General features: G+C 33.9%; 1 protein-coding gene and 1 long non-coding RNA gene across 3 annotated transcripts; one reads left to right on the top strand and one right to left on the bottom strand.

Annotated features, from left to right (window-relative positions):
• Positions 1 to 1576: 1576 nt before the first annotated feature.
• On the bottom strand, positions 1577 to 24130 carry LOC139982292 (uncharacterized). Of its 2 annotated transcripts, XM_071994977.1 has the most exons (17): positions 23856 to 24130; positions 15386 to 15467; positions 14770 to 15087; positions 12937 to 13596; positions 12107 to 12445; positions 11564 to 11674; positions 11038 to 11087; positions 10599 to 10626; positions 8780 to 10302; positions 8066 to 8271; positions 7082 to 7158; positions 6798 to 6886; positions 6141 to 6260; positions 5575 to 5783; positions 3228 to 3304; positions 2866 to 2963; positions 1577 to 2196 (listed from the first exon to the last, which is right to left on the bottom strand). In XM_071994977.1, the coding sequence occupies exons 2-17, from the start codon at positions 15444 to 15446 to the stop codon at positions 2173 to 2175; spliced, it is 3990 nt and encodes a 1329-aa protein (XP_071851078.1). In that variant the 5' UTR covers positions 15447 to 15467; positions 23856 to 24130; the 3' UTR covers positions 1577 to 2172. The 2 variants fall into 2 exon arrangements, with proteins under 2 accessions (XP_071851078.1, XP_071851079.1); XM_071994978.1 differs by lacking the exons at positions 14770 to 15087; positions 15386 to 15467; positions 23856 to 24130 and having other exon boundaries at positions 1579 to 2196; positions 12957 to 13083.
• Positions 15490 to 17480, top strand: LOC139982337 (uncharacterized). Its single transcript, XR_011798142.1, has 2 exons — positions 15490 to 16489; positions 16829 to 17480. It is a non-coding gene; the product is annotated as an uncharacterized lncRNA (long non-coding RNA).
• Positions 24131 to 25667: the final 1537 nt, after the last annotated feature.

Here is a 25667-nt window from a genome sequence, read left to right as displayed (position 1 = left end):
AAGTATCACACCCCGTGTATAGCTAGTGCATCTCCTTTGTATCAACTAGTATTACATACTAGCATTTAGTATTAGTAAAAACCATAATTAATCTGGAACAAGGGCGCAACCAAGTATTCTTTTGGCACTGTATATTCTGGGTGCGGGCTCAGCCCTTTAATGACAGAAAACATATTATAAAACAAAATATATCACTTGTATGTGCGTTACATTATTAACATTCTAAGCTGTCCCTTGGAGGAAGTAACAGGTATATACGACCCCAGTACAGGAATGTTTCCTGCCCCTTGATTTGAAAATAACGTACGTCTCTGGAGAGAGAAATGTAAAAGGAGATGAGTGATATGTGTATGTTCATTAATAGCAACATCAACATTTACGTGGATGTGATAGATGATTAAGACTTCATGCAACCTTTTTGTTGTTTATGTTAACAGCCTCGTTATTACAATTTAGCCCATATGTAATTAACAAGTAAGTCACAGTATATGTTTAAAAAAGTGACAGATGTCATTTAGCAGACTAATCAGTCATATACCAAATTATGAGAGGCAATGAGAATATTATTTGTTTCAGTAACGCATGGCGTAATCCTTCGTTCAGTTAACATTGCATCTCAAAACAACGAAACTAACAGGTTGTTTGTTAAAGATGAATGGAGATGGACACTGTTGGTAATAAGCAGGGATCAGACTAATCTATAGTCGTGCAGAAATGTGGGGCACTAATTCCACATGAACGTGGTTGCAATGAGGATAATCGAATATGGGGTACTGACACTCAGTAATTGACCACAGTTGCAGATGCAATTTAATGAGGCAATACAACATGGACGACGGATCAGTGACACAGGACGTATTTTTTTATTTATTACCTTCCCTCACTGTTGTGAAATCTGGAACAGTGTCGCTTTTCATACGTAAGTACGTATTTCTTGATAGCATAAAAGCATTTTTCCTATTATTCGAGCATGCTTCCTTATTCCTTGCTATACAAACTGCTATATTTGGTGAACCAAAAGAAACTTTACAATAGTGCAAATAGCTGTCACCAATGAAATGTCGGTTTTGCTCTCTTTTGAAATAATTATTTTGACAGAGATTTACATTTTTGGTACACACAATTAGTGGTAAATAAGTGGTATGTGGCTTAATCAGCGGAAAGAAAGGCATTGAGTAATTAAAACTGACCTTAATTCGTGTTTATTTATTTTGTGTTCATTAAGAAAACGAAGAACTTGATGATTATAACATTGTTATCATTTTAAAGAATAGCAACATATCAACGAAAACGCTTATAATTGTTAACATTATTCAGTTTTACGTAGTGCCTAAACTTGAATCAATGTTTATCTTACTTACAACATTAAACGCGTTAATATGTGACATATATATGAATCAACTTGACTTAAACACTCTGGTCAATGTGTTTGTTTTCAATTTACAAAATACTTAACAACAGTTACAACTTAGAAATGTTACAAAAGATATGCAATATATAGTACAATAATATATTGCTGCAATATATAGTACGATAATATTATAATATAATAGTGTAATAATATATTATCTCATCGTACAATTAGATTCACTTATTCACTTATTTTCTCTCCAATTTCAGATGAGATGAAATAGAATTGAATACAATGAAATAAACAATAACATCATATACCATTTCCAATATAGGTCACATGCAAAACATTATTCTTTTAGTGAAAAACAAAAAGGGATTCTTAGTGAAGAATTTGGAAAGGGATTATAAGGAAAGATGGAAACAACAGCAACATACAGAGATAACAAACTGTTAGTAAAATATGCTATTGCAGTTTACAATGGAAAGCTAGTGACAATACTGAACCAGTGGCAGAGTTTGAAAATAGGTCACGTAAAATTCGTATGACATCAATGGCCTACCGATGAACACAAGTTACACAAATTCGTCTTCCGGGAATTTCAAGATGCTTCCCCCTTGTCCACCACCTACAAACAAAAACGCCACGCGATATATACTTTGTTAAACTGTCATTCAGAAAAGGTATCATGTTCGTACGATTCAATGATTGGTGTTCCATGGATGTTTGAACAATACCACCAGTCCTGGGAATGGAATACATTGCCTGGACTTCACATTCAAAAGGACAGATGAGTTGTATCGTTGCATAATCTACTTCTATCAATACCTCTCCAAATGTTTCAACTGTAAGGAAAGAAAACACACATTGCTTGTCATAATTATCAGGATTTTAAATCCACCGATTATATAATTATAAATATCAAATAGTAACACAATGTATCTACAGAATGCGACGATAAATGACTGATTGTAAATTTAGCATAACCTCTACTACATTAAAGAGATTCATAAAACAGAAACATTTTACAGCTTTTAGTTTGTTTCATCATTAGGCACGGACAGCCGCGTCATAATTTTGTTTTAAGTGCGTTCATTGTTCGACTTGATGGTCAAGTGCGTTCATTGTTCATTTTGATTGTTCAACTTGATGATCAGTCTCAATATGTCACTTGAGTGACCGCAGATATTGGTTGGAGCTTTGTTTCGTTGTATCGAAAGAAGCTTTTTGTGACCCTTATAAGAGGACGCAGAAACCAAGTATACAATATCTTACATCAAACGCTCTAAAAAAAAACAAATTCCAGTATCAATTATAAAGTCGAGCTGTTTCAGGTATGGCGTTCTGTAGGAGCATCACAGAATGGCAACAACGGCACAATGGTGTCATTTTCCACAGATAATACAATGCAGTGGATATTGAACAGGACTTTAATAGAACCGAATTCCACAGTAATTACCGCAATACTAATCATGTGGTGGGAACGCAAATAAGGAAAAAAGTAATTAAATTACCGGAAAAACGGACGAAGTTCCAGGATCCAGCAGCCAATGACCAGACTGGAAATGTAGCTTATAGTGGCGCCCTTCCCGCCCGTCGGGAAAACAGAAAACTACATGTAAAGAAAGAATAAAATAATCATTTCAATAACAAGTCATGAGCAAAAAATAGACTAAGCCAGAGAAAACCAAATCGAGATTTGTTTACTGCAGACGTACCAAGAACGTTATTAAGTTCTAATTCTCTACGCATACGTCGAAGAATAGCGAAAAACAGGTAAGGTACCGGACTAACAAAGACACTGTTTAATGTAATATATCTCCGAGTATGCTGTTCAGCATGAAAGAGAATATCAAGGAACTATACTGTACTATACCGTTAATATTCTTTGATTCCAATTTTGACAAACAAGGGCCCAAAGAGACAGAACTCGGCAGCAAGCAGCCATCAAACCTGTTTCAGAAACCAATAAATAAACAAGAGCATCAATGACGCAGTATCTCAATACTGGAAGTTTTAATTTTGATTCCTAATTTCAAATCTTTGCTCTGTCTCAATTATCAATATCAATCATGGTACAACAAATATGTAACTTGCATTTTTGCTACTTTGCCACGAATAGTCTCTGCAGGTTACACTTTTTCCTGCTAGTGTTGCCTTTAGCGCTCATTGCTTGTTTGTCGAAAGAACGACGTTGCAAGGTTTAGTAATGTCATAGAATACCTAAGAACTTGTTTTTTATGTGGTATCCTTCATCTTGGGTCAGACTCCGTTGGACCTTTTGGTCATATAGTTTGATGTCATTGACAACGGCCAAATTAGAAGAGGCGAACTCGACCATATTCTTGACGCCCGCCTTGAGAGCTAGGCCTATCGACCTAATGTATGTTACTGTAGACTGTAGTGGTGACTACCATCGAACCTGTGTCCACTTTCAAGTATCAAAACAACCCAAGTTTTTCCATCTCAACTTTTCTGATATGAAGATTTCATGGATTTATGACTTGGAAAAAATAATGTAAAAGAAGATTACAAGTTTTTATTTGAAAGTGATGGGTGGCCTCCTCCTCCCATAATAGCCACCTCAGTTCCTCTCCATTTTGTTATTTTATTTTAATTCTGTGTACATTTTATGTCAAACATCACAGGTTCAAAAGAAAGCTAAACATACTTCTTATAACCTTATACATCTTATAAATAAAACATAACCTTATACAATTGTCATAGTCTTATCAAGGTTGTGATGCTATGCCGGCTCCTCTTTTATACGTACCCATCAAACAAACTTACCCTGGTCCTTCCTAGGAAAAGCTGTCTGAACACCAGTACAATGCTAATGTGGCAATCACTGAAAGCCTAATAATAGTAATAGGCCTAGGCTAGGCCTATATATTTTTTAAATGCATTAGGCCTATGCGTAAGTAGCCTTCAGAAGTACAACGGTGTGTAAACGTAATTATACAAAAATACATGAAGGGCAATCAAACAAACTTATCATGGCCCTTGCTCTGAAAAGCTACTTGAACCCCAGTACTATCCTTAAATATATGTTACAAAAAAAGAAGGCCTAATATTAATTAAATGCACTACGCAAAATTCAAAAGTACACAATGTGTATGTATATGCATTTAGCATGCAATACACTACACCTTGCGTACCTAACTACAGTACAGAAAATTGGTCGCGAGGGTAGCCATTTTCGTATATCTAACATGTAGCTGTCCATGAGTCATAGCCAATCTGCTATAAGCCAGACTTGGAGGCGGGGCTTAATCATCAAAAACGGACCTTTTTACTAAAAGTAGGGGAGGCAGCTCAGTGTTGTTTAAGAAAGAAAAATCATTTAAATATCAATTAAAGCAAATAAAAGCCATAAAATGTCATTAACAGCTAGTAAACTTGTTATTCATACCTACCTGTAAAAACAAATGGAAGTTTAAAATGTTAATAAAAAATATAATAAATAGGACCCTATCTTAGACGATACCACTGTTAAAAGACAATTTCATTATATTCTCTTTCATAAAACATAAAACTGCAGATAACAAACCAATCTCTGATAAGTAATATGTCACGTGCCCATAATAAACCATAGACATCGAATAATAATTAACAAATGAGCAGGAAAACGTGGGCAAAAGTTCCCAACAAACAAGTTTCGGAGCGTGTGCAAAAAGGGTATGATTCAATCGTTTTTCAGTCCGAATTGGCCCGATTTGGACATAAATCGGTGAAAAAGTCATAGAATGAGATAAAATTCTCGAATAAAAAATAGCAACTTTCGTTGGTCTATATGATATCAATACAATGCTCTGGAAATTCCAGAGAAAAAAAAGCTTTGTATGAAGACGCTGAAAAATTTTTAAGAGAAGAGAGAGTCCCACTAACTGTTACAATATCTCTATACATGTAATGTATTGAGATAAACAAGCACTTGAATTTTACAGAGGACGCAGAATAGCTCTAATCGAATCAGCATAACGTGTTTCTGTACATTAAGGCAATGTTTGTTATATATATATATAGATATATATATGTTTGCCTGTATTGCTTCCATATACCAATGTGATTGTTTTGAGTTATGGTAAGATAGTTTACTCTTTAAGTCCACGATTCCAGAGACGCTTATATTTAAAATAATCACAACAATGTTCAACTATTGCTGATTTTAGATGACAAAGTTAAAATGTCTGTTACTCTCATGAACTTATTAATGGTCTTACATCAACTGCTTGAACCTTGGGCAATACTGTATGTACTCTAACGTTGCATTCACTTCGTTTTGACCTATTTTCCTGCCTTTCTCTGTTTGTATATCCAGTATCTCTAGTGATGTGAGGATTGGTAGAGAGAGACCAGAGCAGAGGATAATATTCCCATCTCCATCGAGCTCTTTAAAAGCGTTTGCCAAATTCACACAGTATATAGGAATCTACAGAAAGGAAATAAGAAGCTACGGTGTGAATTTTACTTTCTTTGTTACATTCCTAAATACTCTACGTTACTGTAAGATATTCCATGTTTTTTTTTTTACCAAATTGCAATATTAATCTGCTATAGAACAAAAATAATTGAATAATTACAGTGTATAAACAACCTTAATTAGCTGGCTTAATCTGTTTGAAAAGCTTCAAGCAATTTCTGACCTATACGATTTACTATGTAATTTGGGTAGGTCTGCGTGTTGCTAGACACATGACAAGGTTTGGCATATTAACATGTTAAATAGTACAGGTTCTATTATATTTTATAGTGAAGAAATTAAAATATATATTAGGATGATACGTACTTTGTGACAAGATGCATTGTGTAAGAGCTCTATCATATATCCTTGGAAATGTTTACTGTCATCTTTGCTTAGCGTTACTGTATTTGACATCAGTTTATATAAGCTTTGACGGTCCTCAGTCTGATAACAAAATGAAGTTACTTTATAAAGTCAAGCAGTAAATGAATATACCTGCTTTGTACATATGTTATTAATATATTACGAGACATGGATACCAACGAACTAGATAAAAAAAAACATGTGAACGATAAATACACGAGTATGTATACGTTGTTGTTAATGTAAGTAGATTCATTGAACCCTTAAGCGTCGGAACAAACAAAAATGCAACATTTTCAGCGGCCACAACAACAAATGGAAGCAAGAATTCCGATGATGAATGATATAAAATAGGAATTTCAATAACATTTACGGAAACAACTGTCGTGGTACTTATTCTTGCTACTTATTCTCCAGTCTTGTAGTATCATGTTACAGGGGTGATCATTTCAGCACTATAGCAATTTAATTTTCTTAGATGAGATTAATGAGAATACATTTAACGAAACTTAGATGAATACATGGAGGAGGCATATCCAAAGTGAACCGTGGAAGACAATTACATTTAAAACTGAAGACGTTAACTTGAATTACGACATATGCTACCAAAGTACTTACCGACAACTTTGACGTCCCTTCAGAATTTATTTTCCATTTGCCACTTTCAATCTCTAAGGCAAATTCATAATCAAGGGGCTTCCAAAAGACTAGGGAAAACAAAAGATAGACATTTATTGGTTATTTCAAATATTATGTGTACTATTGAGTAAGCATCTATAAGTAGATATGTTGGTTTCGAATCATCGTAGTAGCAGCTCATGAATGTTCAGTTAAAGGTTAACCGAACACAAATACAACATAGAGACTGCGATGTGTTCATCCGTTGATTGAATCTGTCTTACCTTTAAGGTGTCTTGATTTAATAACACTCGAAATGTGTTCAACGGGAATAGACGCAGGCAAGAAACAGTCAATAAATCTGTGAATAAAATATAACAGTTTAAAAGTTAACATGTAGACACATATCTTCGTTTGTGGGACTTACGTATGTTATTTTGACTGCACGGTACTTCTTAAGTATAAGAAAAATTAGTACATGCAATAGCATTGACTAAATGCTATAGACAGACGTGAACATATGTTAATTTTTTGATTAAAGACAATAATGGGACATGGGTATCCATGCAATGTTTTATTTAAATCAGTAACTTATTCACATGAGTTAAAGTATTAATACAAAGAAATTGCAAAATGAAGTTTGTGAAGTACATGAATTTTCTTCGAAAATATTTCGTGGACTCCAAACGTATTCCTTGGTTTCTGAAAGTGTTAGTTAATATGCCAAGTTTATACTCAACTGCTTATACATATGTCTCACTGACATTTGTAATTACAACCATATATTCAGTTTGTAAGTATATATGGATACAATTCTATATGCACCAAACATCAATATGCATGCAAAGAAATCTGGCGCTGAAAGTTCTAGTTTTCCTAGTAGGTTATATGTTTTTAAATTGTATTTCATGTTCAAAATTTCACTTGACAGCATCAGGATGTACTATAAAATCGTATGTACACATGTGTTTAATGTTTATATCACATTTAACTTTGGAATTATTGAACTTTTTCCTGCCTCTGAAGTTGATTCCAAATGTCTTACAGGCTTAATTATGTTTGTGTAATACTTACGAAGCTATTTTAATGTTATTTATGTATAAAAGCTGGAATAACAGCATCATGATCTACTATAAAATCCTTAGTGCACATGTGTTTAAAGTTTTTATCCCACTTATCATTGTATTTATTGAACTTTTCCCTGCCTTTGACAAAATGTCTTACAGGCCTTTTTATGTATATTTATGCAATATGTGTATAATACTTACGACAATCTCTTCAACTTCTGACACTGCTGTACATATCTCCACACACTTAACAGTTCTTCTTGCGTAACCTCTATTCCCTTCTCCATTCTGATTTCTAGCTTCTCCAGGAGTAGCATGATAGGCACACGCAGCCCAGATTTCAGCGTGATTTCATTTTGGTCTGCATTGGCAAAAGACTTGTCTAGTACCAGACAGGACACGGGTATCTAAACGTGATTTCAAATAAATAAAGTTTGTATGTGTATCATCAACGACCACAAACTGCATGTTTGCTTGAATGTCGCAAAAGTTTAGGATCCCACTCTCCTAGAAGTGAGCTGAACATTATTTGGTAGTCATTGATTTTGCGAGGTTAATTCCTTAAAGTATATATTTCTAAGCTAGTATGTAATTGCTTAATCAATAGAGACATGCTCATTTACAGACGTAAATTAATTTTGAATGGCAGACATTCGCATAATATCCTGCAACTTCTGTTCTCTTCTTTTTATAATAGATATCATATATATATTACTTTATGTTTGATGAAATACAATAATTAAAAATATTGAAATGCATTTTGTATCATGCAAATTAAAGATCGTCAAAGGGAGGTTTCCGGGTAGAAGTTAATTACATATGTCATTTGATCATGTTTCATTCTAACATTTTCATATTGTTCCCATTTAGGTAATGTTGGTGACAAGACGAACATTTATTGATATACAAATGTACCTTGTGTTTCGATGCAACACCCAGGATTTGTAGCGTAGACCTCTGCAGCAGTTTACTCTCATCACTACCAATGGATGTAACACCAGAAGACACCAAATCAGATACTCTCTTTATAAAGTTTTCAGTTTTCTCTTCTTGTTCAAGCATGCACAACACTGCGAACTTTTTCCCATCGTCTTTACTTTGCAGGTACTGAATAACTTTTTCGGCGGCAATCTTGTCAAGACCACATACAAATCGATATAGATATTGTAATTCAAATGGATCTAATTTGTCCAGAAAACTGTGTACATTTTCAGTGCTGGTAGCAGACAAACATTCTGCAACATAATAGGCAGCATACCATTCGCAGAAGAGTTTGTGATAAAACCTCACCTCCTTTTTGTACTGAATATGACTTTCGTCACTTACTTCATCCGCTATATCTAGAACTTCTTCTTCAACAAGGATGCCAATGCGAAAATACCGATCGTAAAATTCACAACCTAGTTCATTACGAAGTTTTTCTTTGTCCCAAACTATTTTCTGTTTTTTTCTACTTAACGCTTCAAACGCAATTTTGTCAAGAGCCTTATGTTCGTTTTCTAACAGTTCAAATTTCTGTACGTTTTCGTCTTTCATTTTAATTCTCATATGACTATGGAAGCAGGATATCATATAGCGAAAAAAGCTAGTTACTGAATTGAATGTTACCATCTTTTCATTTTCGTATGTTATGTGAGCAAACATGACAAAAAATAGAGGAACTTGACAGAGGTCGTCAAGAAGTGGATTTTTCTGTAGTTTTCGCATTAACTTTTCAACTGCTTTATCATCTTCTCCAACAACAGCTTTTCGTATGTAGGTTCTGTGGGCTGCCTCATCAAACCCTTGAAGCCGAACACGTTCAGTGCGTGGTGCAAAATCTTTCGGTAAGCACGATACTCTTGTTGTTAGAACTACTTTAATTCCCTGCAGCATGTTCTTATTCAAAATATGAAATATGTCTGTTTCTGCACTGTCTTGATCGGGATACTCATCAAAACCATCTAACAAAACCAGCACGGAATCCATGTTATGGAGCATCTCTTTAATATCCTTATCAATAATATTTGAATCCTTCGGAAGGATGAATTGTCTAATTGCACTGTATATCGAGTTAACTCCACCTAGCTGTCTCAATCGAAGATAAATGACAACGTCGATGTTTATCAGTGGTGACGTGTGGACAGACTGGCACCAGTCATAAAGCAGTTGTAAGGTTAAAGTTGATTTTCCATATCCAGGTTCGCCTTCAAGAATTTGTCGTTTTGAGCTAAGACATGTCTCACTGAGTATATCTTGATAAGTTCCTAAGCTTTCCCACCGCGAATGTCCTCCACCTTCGGGTATCTTTGCAAGAAATTCAACACCACCATTAACAAATACCTTGTCCACACAATACATCCTGTCTTTGATGTATGGTATTGGTTGAACTGAATCATAAAGCAGTTCGTATTTGGATTTTATCTGTCCGATGAAAAGAGTCTCTTTCTCTGAAAATTCTGTAATCAATTAAAACTCGTTAAATAATATAATCATCATGAGAACAATGACTGTTCGTCCAAATGGTGTGGTAGTATTATTATCAAAATTACATAACTGAAGACTGAACTTCACTTATTGTATTTTAGCTTACGATTATGATATCTATATTATATAAAGTCAGTAACGTATGTCAAACAAATATGTGATTAATGTAAATTGGTTTAACGGCGTTTGAAGCTAACCTTGGCAGTGTGCGTGTATTCAAATTTAAAAGTATCATTTCTTAATGGTTTAGGAATAATAACTGCCTCACCTCTTTTTGTTTTCATCATTGGCAATGTCTGTTAAAGAAGAAAGATAGCATATGCGTTAGTATCAAGTGTATGGATGTTGTGTTCTGAATTGTAGACGTAAACATTTGAAATCTTGTAAGCGACTACATGAATATTATTTTAAAATATTTACATTTTCTAATTACGTAATATACTAGTACCACACATCTTGTGTAATTAAATTATCTCACTATATTTATATTTCTGCTTTCAAAACAATAATTCATATTCAAATTATGTCATTTAAAACGTCAGAACCTCCAATTTATCCCATTTATTACTACAACCGTTCAAATTAATGTCCATACATTACTAATAAACGCCGTACACATGTATATATATATATATATATATATATATACATATACATATACATATATATATATATATATATATATATATATATATATATATATTTACCTCTTCTAGATTGCCAGCTTGCAGCTTCTTTTTCATATTTCGTTTCCTGACTGAAAGTAAAAGGAAGCTACAATATATTTTATTCTTTTAACTATTAGCTTTGCCAAGTTGTATAAAGAGACATAACAGACCATTACTGTTGTCCTTCCTAGTACAAATTATCTACAGTTGCGCAGTTGGATTCTTTTCTGTGACTAATGATAACTTTGAAACAATTGATATAAGATTAAAATTCCTAGTGGTATATTATCACTATTCTAAAGACTTAGCAAAACCAATCATTAGCAGATTGATATTATTGTTTATGTCGTATTACTTATATTCAATGCAAGTTCTTAAAAGAAACGATTAAATACATAAAATAAGAGCTACAGCAATAGCTTAAAGATCGATAACATAACTTAACGAAGATATTACGAAGTGTTTATACTTGGTGGAAGACACGTTTATGTAACGTATATAGTACCGTATGCTAGAGGATCATGAGATTAAAATTGTAATACGAATTATATATATATTTATCTACCTTTTTGCATGATTATGCACAGAGTTACGAGAATCACCGTAATAACAGCAACCACTACAACAACGACCGGTACTAAGAATATTCTGACCGATGTTTCTTCCGTCGGATGTACTAGAATGGAAGAATTGTAATACAATACATGTGAATAAACATGTACCCGTTTTATAGTCACAATTAAACAAATATAACCTTGTTTTCAAATATATATGCTAAAAAGTATATTGCCTGGATGTGTAACATATCTCTAATAGTTATGAAGTTACCACTATATATGTATCAAATTTATTGTTCATTTTTTGAAAGTTACCAATATATAGCGATTTTATTTTTTTCATTTTTTGGTATGTTACAGCAAATTTATCGTTTTGTTATTGTATAGTCTTTATTGCAAATTTAATTTTAATTTCTATACACTATGAACTACAAAGTTATGTTGTCGAATTTGCTTTCAGTGATTACATATCATGTAATATTACACTAAATGATCATCAACTATTTAAAACTTTCGATAATAGTTAGGTCTGAATCTATTAAAATACTTGCCATTTGTAAAGATGACATCAATCTTTGTAGAAAGATCGAAGTGTTCTGCGTTTTCCCCAACAGCGACGCATTCTACAGTGATTTTGTTTTCCGGTTTGGAAGGAATTCCAAGCTTTGCTTTCAAAATAATATCATATCGGTCATCTCTTTGTGTAACCGTTACTGTTTGTTCTGAAAAACCAATAGCATTATCCTGTCTAAACACCTTCCATTCGAGTGCCACCTTTGGTCTTATTCCTGATACTGTGCACGTTAAAACGTCTTGAATTTGTTTTTCCAAGACGCAGTACTGCTGGTGATTACATCCTTCGATCACTGGAAACGCAGGTACTGGATCCACTGCAATGAAACAAAAGAAATAGTAATAAAAACTTATTTTGACCCAAGTAGTAACGTTCGTAACAGTCTTCGAAGTATGGTTCGTTCCTTCTAAAGGATTTTTAGGACAAATCGAAGCCAACTTCGTTTTTCTCGACAGAAATTGCCACACCGATGGAGTTCTTCTCAACTTATATCGATTGCATATATTTACATGTATATTTCAATGTTAAGGTGTATATATTTACATTCAGGGGCGAGAGTCAGGCTGGGTCCCGGGTCCACTTATTTCAACAGGTCCCCGCTTTGAATTATACATACTTAGTTCATGGTACTTTCATGGTAGTATGAAAGTAAATTCTTTATCACATATTTTCCAGAAAAAATAATTGACCTTTGCCACAGGCCCTGCTCCTCTTCTCGTAGCCGTTTTCATTAAGCATTACAGTTAGATATTAGGGCAAGTGGAAATTTCCATGGACATTGCAAGTGGAATATATAAGAAACCTTACCGATAACAAACACATCGTACAATAGAGCACCTCCATCGATACCATCATCATAAATACAGGTGTAACGTCCTTCGTGTTCAACTAAAGCGCTTTGTAACGATAGGCTTCCAGCATCATCAAGTTGGTACTCCCTGTATTGAAATCCAGCTATATCGTTCGATAGGAAAATACTAATATACTCTATTTCAAATGTAATATTCTCTTCACCACGACATCGTCTCCAAACAATTAAATTTAATCTTGGATTCACACATGGCAGCTTCATTGGAAAATTCAGTTTGACGAAGTGCAAGATGGGAGCTACCTCTAACTTGTGAGCAAGCTGATTCTCAACCAAAATCATATTTTCTCCCTTTATCAAATCCAGTGGAATGCTGGACGCTTCACATACGATAAGGCTCAAGAAAGATGTTGTCTGAAAATTAAACTTTGTTGAAGCCCAGGATGTGTAAGTCACATTATCATATGTTGAATTGATATATCTTGAATTCAAGGTGTTATCTCGTTCAGCCGTCCTTTCTATCCATCTCAAATTGACGGCAGGACGGCTCGCACTCACGAAGCAGTTCAACTCAAGTTGTCCTGTCACCGACTTAAAACAAATATTACCGTCCATCTGTTCACATTCCTTTATGATAGGATTGCTCATAACTGGCTTAACTGTAGATAATAAGTCAAACGGTGATCTTTCAATTGATGTATTAAAATAACTGTTAAATATGTATGTTGCCTTGATTACATTACACATATGTTGAATAAGGGGTTATTCATTCATACACTACCATTTGTGTGGGGAAAAAATCATAAAACAAAACATTTTTGGTTACATATAACCAAAGATTTATTAAAGTGATGCCCCGTAATTTTACCGTGCGTTACTCACACGATTAACCACGGTCAGCTGACCTGAATGGACCAATAGGGTTTAGGAATCTTTACTAAGTATGAATGAATAGTCATTTAATGGTTCCTTCAAATTTAGAAAATTATTGAACATTTAAAAATTCCTACTGCTGGTAAGTACCACATGCTATGATCCCTGTTAGTTGACGCGGTCAAATAATGAGATGTTTAGCTTAAAACCTGGATTAAAGAGAAGCAATGAATTTTCTGCAAAGGTTTGTAGACAGTGGCAGGAACTATTAAGACGTGCAAATGAGTTTTATTAGTTTCATATGACTGTTCCATAGTATGTTTTTGCAATGCTTTATTCGTATAACCATGCCAAATGAATCCAGAAACTTTCCCCTTCGTCTTCTTTTCTGTGTGTAAACGTATAAAGGTCCTTTCAGTTTTTGCGTTGAGTCTCATTAGTGCTAGGTTTTATATGTCATAATCGAGATAAATAACACCTATTTATCATGATGAACTTTTTATTTCAAATTATAGTGTCCGTATTTGTAGTCGAACCATTGATTTTTATTTTATTTAGTGTTATCAAGCTATCTAAAAAGTACATGTTCATATATCATAATTATCTCTCTATTAGTCAGAATTCACCGAGAAGTGGATAAGAAATCTGTTGACACCCAATACATAGGATATAACAATCAAAGCACAGACGTATTTCAATCATACTTTCTCAGTATTATTTACAAGACACTCGAAAGAAAATCCACAAGATACAACTTGATATGAATTATTTATAATAAAAACAAATATCATAGAATAACGTACGGGAAAGTGACAGATTAATCAATCAGTATAATATGATAGATGATATTGGTACTTCCTTCACTCAGCGGGCGACTTGTCTCCAAATTTCGACTGAATTTCTCTGATTAGGCTATAATTACGTTATTTACTTTTATATTACAAGCTTGAAATACATACCCGTAGTGTGCAACGTAATGAGATGTGAAACAGTCGGAATAGTTCCTGAAATTATCTTTGTGACCCTGAAGTCAGATTCGTGATTGATGCTAACATTTCTGATAACTAGTGAACCGTTAGGATAGATATCAAATTCTCCTGACTCGTAACCTTGTCCACTTGTTACACCATCTTTGTAAAACAATATCGGATCTCCTTTGTCTACATCGTACCAAGTAATTGCCAGCAAACTTTCAGTAAACGCACACTGAATGATACCACGGGTACCGATTTCAAGATACTGGACAGGGGAGCATGCTGTATCGCCCACTGACGTTTCTGTGAATAGACATAAGATATAAATGCAAGGCTCATTTATTTGTAAGATTAATAAACCTGCCAAAACATTTACAAATTCTATTTACTAAGAAATGTAAATAGGAGAAGAATACAAATAATAAAATAGATTATATTAGTAGACTCAATGACTTGAAGGGAGCAAATAGAACATTAGTGTCAAGAACAACGTATAATATCACGTGTTAGAACGTTGCGAACGGCAATACAGTGTACCAAATCAAGTACTATTAAATCAATGTATATATCTACATTGAATCTTCAAATAATAGCAACTCACCCCAAAGTGCTGAATGTAACACCACAGCAGCAATGAAAATCCGTAGACAAAACAAACCCATTTTGTTAGCAGACCGAGTTACCTAATGGAAATAGATCAAAAGGTTATGTTGAATTGTACTAAAAGCTAAACTATAATCAGAGAGAACTTACCAATGGACAGCACTTTCAGGGGATGGTTTATCAATCTTAAAAGAAACAAAAACTATCAGTATACCTATTATAACACTCGTTCACAGCATGATTTATAACAGCAAACGTTGACAAACGCCTCTAAGGCAAATATTTTAAACATTAAGCTATATTTAGTTTTTCCTGTAGTACATCGTTGTAATAAAATAACTGCCTAACCAAGAAAAGTGATATATACTGTTTTTGTTGTTGATTTCAACACAACTTCAACGCTGTGGTACCATTATATTCGTGTTTGTTTGATATAACGGAACCTTAGAACGTTGGATCTATTTTAAAAAGATGGTAAAACAATGGATTATGGTTAATCGAACTATGTTGTTGCAAAACATTTTAAGCCTTGTCACAAACACTCACTTTAATTTTCCGAATATATTTTGTTACACTCTGCTCGAAGTTGTTGTGTCGTTATTGCGTGACTTACAAGCATCCGTAGTATAATTATGCAGTTTGATAGCAGTGAATGTCGTTCCATTTTAACTCATTACACTTTAACTCGCAGGAAGATCTTTTCACTTTATCTTTATAGATATCTGATTCATGTTAATATTTGATAAGCAAACAAAAAATAAGATGGAAGTAGTTTGTAAGCTTTTTCAGGTTTGGATTCCTCTCGGTATAACATTCCTGTGTGGTTTATCTGCGAACAATGTTAATAAGATGTCACTTTCTTATAAAAAATCGTTTCTCCTTGAAGGATGCCAAGCCATGGAACAAGATAAAATTGAATGGAAATTTCAAGAAACGTTGCTATTCACCGAAGGATTTTTAGTGCGTGATGAATTTTCAGCTAACCTGTTCTTACTGCGCAATAGCTCATTATACATCAACCCAGTATCTTTAATACATATCGGAAAATACGACTGCGTCAGGAATTATCAAACTGTATCCACATATTTTGTAGACGTTGAAGGTTTGTTGCCGTTATTTTGTTTAAAGAATGTATTAACATGTTTAATTTCCTTAAAAAAGCATCAATTTGTTATCAAAGACTTCAATCAAATAAAATATTATTCTTAATTATTTACATTCTGCTATCTTGACCAACACTTTAGTATACATACGCTTACTTATCGTTATCAAATACACCAAGTTGTGAAACATATAAACCTTGCAGTAAACATAAATTAAATATAACGAAAAGTTAAGTGTTAAACTTTACAGAATAAGCAACGACTATGTAAAATATATTTCTTCTAAAGGCGGCATTACCTAATTAATTATTTTCATTTCTACCTCATTTATTCTCAAGTTCCTCCTACTATATACATGAATGTCGGTAATTACTCTTACTACGACAGTGAAAAAACAATCTACATTCCTGACAAGAAATCATTGCCTGTTTCATGTTATGCTGTTGGTAGCAGACCTGCTGTTAACCTTTCTTTTACCTTAAACGGACTTGAAAATGACAAACCAGAGAATGTCACTGTTACCTCTTCACGTTTGATGAATAATACTTTTGTAACAAGGATAGATTTCACCCTTTGGATAACGACAATGCGTGGAAGTCTCTGTTGTCAAAGCAGCTTTCCATTTTTAGAGCAACGGCTAATTTTGGAATTTTTGACATATGGTAAGTTTCTCGTCATAAATGCTGGGTTTCGAAATAATTTCAATTACCAAATCTCCGATATATTGTTTTAATGTCACAGTTTATTTAACGGCCTCCAGAATAAATAAATTCGCCATTTTTTTTATCTCATTGAACACATCAAAAGTGAATTTTGGCTTAGATTCCTGGTAATCCCCCAATTGAAATATTTTTAAAAGTATATATATATAAATATATATATGTATATAGAAATAAGTCTTTTTTTTTTAAACAAAACATGTTCAATGTTGATTGAAATAAATGTTATAACCAGCGGAGCATGGTTACATGCTTTCGTTTATCCCCTCTATGTGGCTTTAATATTTTGTTAGTCCTTTTTTACAAATATATATTTGAAGAGTGACCAGATATACCGGTAATTTAACTTAACTGCTAAAACACAGTTAGGTTATACTCAGTACCTATACCAGAATTAATATTTCCAACACACATTTCGAATCTTGCTAGATATGATGTAGGGAATATATTGTTAGTGTTGCGTGATTTGGTGAATTTAAAATACGAATTTAATAACGAGTTTATACGTTACTCTTGTGAACAGTGACTGCGTTAACAAAATCTATAAATAAAGAGAGCCATTGACCATAATGTAATGTAAAGTGATCTTGTGAAAGGACACATGGATAAGTAATAAATAAATTTAATACAGATAAAATGAGTGAATCACTCAATATTGAGATAAAAAATTAAATTACTCGCAGTAGGTCTATTGCAGATGGAAATGACTGTAGGAAATATGGAGAAAAGAAATTCCGAAAGAAAATGTTAAAATCCGATATTGTACTCGCTTGTTGAACTGATATCGATTGATCGATCACAATTCTTTTTTGAGGCCTTAATGTTTCCTTTTCATTTGCGTTTACAATGGGAGAGAAAATAATGTCCTCCAAAGTGAATTACCACTCATAATAGCATTTGAACTGATGCATGTGATGCTTGAACACCACCACCGAACTTCGGGATTAGATTCATGTCTGGAGAGTAGTAAAGTGAGTGTATGGAGGACGTGGAGAGGGAGAGAAAGTTGTGGAGTTGTCATTGTAGCTTGGAGCATAGCTACATTCTATACATGAAATTCCTCAAGGCAACACGTCTGATGAGTCAGTTTGTAGCGAATACGTTTAATTAAAAGTTAATGTTGGATATATTGAATTTAGATATACGGTAGCAACTATCGTTTCCATGTGTTAGGAACGGATACTTCCAGCTTGCCTTCAAATGGAAGTCGGTAATAAGAACAGAATAATATTGAAAGAGAGGATACTATATGCCTGTCATGAGAATGGTTGTTACTACAAAAACCACTACATTTTATTCTATATGCCGGGCGATATAACAGATATCATCAATATATGATGTTGATACAATGAGCCATATTTTAGCTGAATGTGAACGCTGAAATACGGATCTTCTGTCTATATGGAACGTACTTTAGTGCGTTATATTACGTTACATCAAAGTACGTCATAACACAACTCTACAACACCCAGCACTACAAAGCACATCACAGCACAGGAAATTAAATCAAATCACAACACATTACACTACTCAACATTACAACACATCATATTATGTCACATCATATCATACCCTATCAAGTCACACTACATCGAATCACATCGCATAGTAATTCATCATTTCATATTTTAAATCATACCCTGACCATGTCACATCGCATATAATGACATTGTTACGTATCATATCGTATCATATAATATATGTATCGGAAACAGCAATTGAAAGGTGTATAGCTATAAAAGTTAAACATTGTCAGGTTCCTGGAATATTTTTAGTTTTTGTGATATATGAAGCATTTTAGGTAACATGATATGCTTGGTATGGGTTGTGCGATTCATTGTACGTTCGTTCAGTCTTTCAACAATGTAAACAGTATGCGGATGATATTTATATACTTGAAGGTGACACCCTTGCTACATGTTTATGCCGTTAACAATACGTCTTTAGTGGAGAAGTGTTTGTTTAAGCCGTACTTTGTAGCTGGTTAGATTGGCGATTATAAACTTTCAAATAAAAACATAATGGTATACACAGCTTATTATACTAACATGAAATTAATCAACAGTTAAATAAATGCTTGAACAATAAATACTACTTACTTCTGGCTAACACTTTCTACTTTTTGTGACAACTATATAAACTGATATTATTCTCTTGATATAAGGTAATACTGCTTTCAACAAAGCATCTGAAAATATAAATATCACTATTTTTGGTTTCATTTCATTTGTTATATCTTATCATTTGCGGTATGCTGTTGTGATATAATTTTTAATTACGCTTTGTTCTTAACGGTTGCAAATCCCTTTCACTTCAAGAATAGCATTGTGTGAAATATCCCTCTATTCAATATTATCAATATAACTGTCTCATCAATGCCGAACAGTATATTTCAGTTTCCTCATCGTTCCAGTTTACTTATTCTTAGTCCGCTCTATAAAACAAGAAGTTAACAATCTTTAAAGCAGCATTTTCTTCCTGACGAGTCATTTTAACGTACATAATATATAAGTTGAACCCTAAAATGAACATCAAATATCTTACGTAATTCTTTCACTGATTTTATTGAAATACACATTAAAACACATAGAGTTGGGGTGATGCTTTTTTAACATCGTGATGACAATTTATTCTACGTATCAAAATAGAGTAGGAAAACATATCGCATATCTAATTTTGTACAGCATGGAAGTAATGTTTGTTTCAATGCCAAATGTTATTTTTTTTTGGGGGGGGGGGTAAGTAAATAGTGGCTTTGATGTATCAGAAGGGTGATGTTTAAATGGAATTGATGCTTAACTGTTAGCAGAATGTGAACATGGACCACTGATTTTATACGTAAGTATATGTTTCGGTACAACACTGACGACAATAAGCAGCCTTTGATCGATTACGTCATCTCCTGAACAAACCAAGCCTTCCGGGGAATTAAAAACTGCGGTAAAGAGCTACAATGTTTTTGGCAAGAATTTGATATCGATAGTGAGAATGCTTTAAGTTAAAGTAATCGGGTAAGATTATACTTCAGAGAGATACATAACGGTGAATAATAAAATGCCTCGTTGAAAAGGTTCTCCCTCAATTGTATTACTATTGTTTGTTTAGAGCCCTTGGGTGCAGTTTGCTTCTCATTCTGCGTGAAGTACAGCTTTCCACACTCAGCCTTGCAGTTGTAATAGTACATTCACAATGGTACTTATCAAGACAATATAATCAAAACCATACGTCATAACTTGTTCGTGGGAATGGAGCATTCACTTCTTGCTTCTAAAGAAATGAAACCATTCCAAAACTTACAAAAACCAAAACCATTTCAAACCTTGTCTATTGTGGTCACCACAGAAAGTCAGCAAGATCACCTCATGTTATTATATTCAATTTAGCCTGAATGAAAACGAGCTCTTCGATATCTATACAGTTGTAACTTTTGGTTTCGTTCTCGTTTTATTAAATACTTTATTTATATTATTTTTTTTTTACTCTTGTTGTCTTCCTTATGAGTTTTCATCTGTCGTCTCAGTATATTTAGGTGAACAATGTTAAACCATAACTTTCATTTTTACTAATATAAATAAAAACGTACACTATACAAACCTTTCCATATCACGAGACAGAACCAAACACATTTTGAATTTGTTTTGGTGCGTTTATTCTTATCCCGTGTAATATATTTACGCCCACGTGATACTTTCTAGTAGAAGATTGGTTACGCAAAATATCCACAGAGTTCGATTAACAATAATAACAACTAATAATTAACAGTTCTTATATAGCGCAATGAAGTCTTGCCGCGCTGTTCTTAACCTGGTCATTAGTAACTTGTCACACCTACCCACCAAAGTATGCACAATGCAAACAATCTCTCCTGGGGCACCACGGTGCACCACGGCCACGTGTCCCCTCAGGGACATTCCATAGGGTGCAGCCACAAACCGGAGCACGCAACTATAGTCACCTCGCAAGTCACATTCATACACGTGGGTGAAGAGAGGCAACTTCCTTGTCCAAGGACACAACGCAATATGGCCAGGGCTCGAACCTGTCATCCTTAGATCACAAGTCCACTGCCTTAACCACTTGACCACAACGTGCCCAAGATCCCTTTTCAATTGAGAAATATACAATTAACCGTATTTCAAACATATATTGTACCGTGGTTATAAAAACATATTCAAGTAAGACTGTTTTTATCTTCATATAACGACTTTACAGCAGCGGTTAACGCTCTTATTAAAACATGAACAATATATTATTAGGCAACTTGCCCATTTCACGAATTGATTCGGCACTGTTATAAAAAACAACTTTTAAAGGTAGATATTTTAATAAAAGCCATTTCTTTCATTTGTTTGGATTAACAATTGAAATAAAAATATGATTCATCATTTCTGTCGACTCCTCAGAAATATAAAATAATAACCTGATGAATGGGCACATATGCATTCAGATGTTTTATGTTGGTTCAAGAGTACTACATTGTTTTCGATTCATGAGGTTTTTGGGAGGAGGGCGTGGGGTGGGGAGGGGCGTGGGATAACTAAGAGGAAATGAAGTTTTAGTAATTCGTAGCTACCAGATAAATTGATTTGACATCCGTAATAATTGTACCGATGCTTGTTAAACGAGCTGAAACTAGTAGGAAAATGAAGTTACAGATGTCATTCTAGGATATGACTGTGGAATAGGGAGGTTGTGATGTCATCACTCAAGAGACACTTCGATATGCGTACACCAAGTTCAAAGTACATGACACCTTTGTTTTAGGTATGATTGAGAAACAACATTTCGAGCCTCTGTAGACCTCATGACAGTTGACATTTAACGTTCACTACTATTACTAAGATATTCAAGTCAATGTTTGTTACATGCTGATGGCATGTTTAGTAATTATGTAATGCTCACACGTGCATGTAGCCATACATATTTTTTTAATTTTATGACATTCGAAAATTACACCTTGACTCTATGACACAACGTAGACTAGACAGACCTTGCCGGAAAAACAGGACAAGTTGACTTCAATTGACTACGTGAAATTTGGTTGCTTAAGTGATTGCGATATAACCATGTGAGTTAATTCCTTAATGGATTTTGACCATTTTGACAATTTTGTCATTTTGACACATCTTCAATGGCCATGAAATGTGTTTTTTTTCCGTTTTCCAAAGACTTTAGGTAGAATTTTGATTATAACGAAGGATATGATAATTACAAAAGTAATGCTCCATAGAGTGAGAGAATGTAGGATAATAACTGAAATGGTGTTCTGCTTTGGAATATTATAAATGTTCTTGCCTCTGTATTTTATAATCGTAAGAATTGGTTCTCATAAAAGGTGTACCAGACACTATATTATCACTCTGACAGTTTAAATATGTTAAATATGTTAAACTACAGCTGTACATTAGTAGGAATAAGGAAGTCAAACAATAACTAACCTTTTGACAAAAGGCCTAACTATAACGCAACATTTCCTGAGAAATATAAAGCAATAACCTGATGCATGGGCACATATGCATTCAGATGTTTTATATTGGTTCAGCTTTACTACATCGTCCTCATTTCATGACACTTTTCTTTGTGGAGAAAATTGCAGGAAGGAGAGATTACTGAGAGAAAATGAAGTATTAGTAATTCGTAGCTACCGGAAGAATTGATTTGACATCCGTAAACATTGTACCGATGCTTGTTAATAGAGCTCAGACTAGTAGGAAGTTAATGAAGTTACATATGTCATTTCCGGGATTTGGCTGAGGAATAGGGAGGTTGAGATTTCATGACTCAAGAGACACTTCGATATATGTACACCAAGTTCAAGGTACATGACACCTTTGTTTTAGGGATAGATTGCAAAACAGCATTTCTAGCCTTTGTAGACAACTTGCCAGTTAGAATTTAACGTTCATTACTATCATTACTATTACTACTAAGATATGAAAGTCAATGTTTGTTACATGCTGATGGCATTTCTAGTACTTACGTAATGCTGAAACGCGCATGTATCCATACATATTATTTCATTTATGACATTCAAAATTACACCTTGACCCAACGTAGACTAGACAGACCAGGAAAAGTTACCTTTCAATTAACTACGTAAAATGTGGTTGCTTAAGTGATTGCGATATAACTGTGTGAGTTATTTCCTCCATGGGTTAAACATTGAGATCCTTTTGACACATCTGCAATGGCAGTGGAATATGTTTTACTTCCGTTTTTTTAAAGACATGAGGCAGAATTTTGATTATAAAGAAGGATATGATAATTAAAAAAAAATAATACTCCATAGAGTGAGAGAATGTAGGATAGTGACCAAAAAATGTGTTCTTCTTTGGAATTTTATAAATGTCCTTGCCTTTGTGTTGTATCATCGATATAATAGTTCCCATGAAATGCGAAATGTGTACCAGACACTGTTTTATCACTGTGACAGTTTTAAATATGACTGTTATATGTTAAACCACAGCTGTACATGAATAGGAATAAGGAAGCCAAACAAGAACTAACCTATTGACAATGGGCCTAACTGTAACTCAACATTTACACTTTAGTTCTAGCTAAAACACGAACTGACATACATTGTAACGACTAGAAACAAATCTAAATATCATAATGAAATTCTAAACCGTCAACAGAAGAGAATTACCTTAGAAATTGGTCCAGTCAAACGAAACTTGCACAGCCAGGCGTTTTAGCAGAGCCACGACTTATGTGTATTTGACTATGATATGTTCCAATTGTGAAGTATCAAAATGGCGTCTCCTGTTCGGGTTGCATATTTCCTAACACGCTTGTAGTCACTGACTAATCTCAAAGTTCATATTGACATTAAAGTAATCTGATGTGTCTACTATAGACACAAAAATGGAGAGGGTTTTTACTGACTAAATGTAACAGATGAAACGTTTGATATGGAAATTAACATTCTTTTGTAACTAATTGATGGGGGTGAAAATTATTTCTTTCTGTAGAGTGAAGAGATAATGTTTTGTAACGCTTATATTTTTACAAATGAAATTATTGTTAGTACTGTTATTAAACTTGAAAACATAATTAAGATACCGTGGTATATCTGAAGTTTAACAATGTACCGTATGTGAACCCTGATTTGTATCCTGCAAGAAGCTCTTGATTCTTGAAATGTAAAACGTATACATGATTTTCTGAAAAAGTATTGAGTTACATTAGTTGCGTCAATGGAAGAAAAAGACGAAATGTATCATAATCAATTAGAACAAGGAAAATAAACTAATTTTGGTAAGATCATTAGATTAAACTTGTTTTCATGTTCCGTGCAGATTACTATAGAAGATAAAAATACTTAGGTACAATGCAGGTCAATTGCCCTCCGAACCTTTACAGATATCGCATATAGCATATTATACAGACTCAAAGTATTATTTACTTTTTCTTTTCATCTTATTCTAGACTGGCAACGATTCAGTGATAACTGATACCACTTATTGTTAACATGTGCTACGGAAAGGGTGTAACATGACTCTTGTTTCTTGTTACTTGTTAAACAGTTATTTAGCAATACACTTGCAATTCGAGGAGTTGTAGAGTCGTCAAGTTCGCCAAAAGCCACAAGTGACAACATCAGCCATCGTTCGTTATGTTAAGTAGATTATAAACGCCGGGACTTTAGACGTTTGTAAATAACTTGCAATGTATTACAACCATGTACTGTGTAGCAATTAAATAACAGATTTGATTTCAGAAAAAGTTGTTGCAATCAGTGAACGATAACTATACTATTAATACATATGCTGTTACCCCCTGTATGCTGTTCGATATATTAACAACCATAAAAAAATTGGTAGCATTGGCTAACGATCATCACATGACTCACAAACGCTTTGGTATGCATAGGTTGACGACTAAACGCTTCATTACTAGCATGTACCATCGGTTTATACGTTTGGCTGTCATGGCTTCACATGGAAGTACCGTAAGCAATACAATATGATCATTGATGTGATCATCATATTAACATATTGATATCATGATAACGGAAAGTGAAAACTACTACCTCGTGCTATTACAATTGAGATTCATTTTCACACGCATTTAGGATAGGTTTTGTTATCAAAAATGATATAAATCTCATTGATTGTTATTGATTGTTTTATCGCATTGTCTGTTTTGCTTAAATATATCATCGTATACAATACAATGTTAAGATAGAGTTTGGTCTCCTAAACTACAGGTCAATATAACGTTACCATGCACCCATCTTGCGGCTTTACATACAATGACAGATACCTGGCGGAAGTCAATCATTTGAATCAAAGTTCATCCAAAGCGAAAGTAACCTTGATTGACAAAATGCAAAGAGCGTTTGAGTTTGTTTTCATTTAAATAAGTCTAAACATAATTGCAATCAGAACATTTTCAGCCCCTTCTTAAGTGTGTCACTGAATTGAGAGTTTTGGTCTAGTGTGAATAAGTTTGAATA

This window comes from Apostichopus japonicus, chromosome 16, assembly GCF_037975245.1.
Source record: "Apostichopus japonicus isolate 1M-3 chromosome 16, ASM3797524v1, whole genome shotgun sequence".
Lineage (NCBI taxonomy): Eukaryota > Metazoa > Echinodermata > Holothuroidea > Aspidochirotida > Stichopodidae > Apostichopus > Apostichopus japonicus.
The sequence above is the reverse complement of the archived record's forward strand: the minus strand, read 5'-3'. Positions and strand labels throughout refer to the sequence as shown.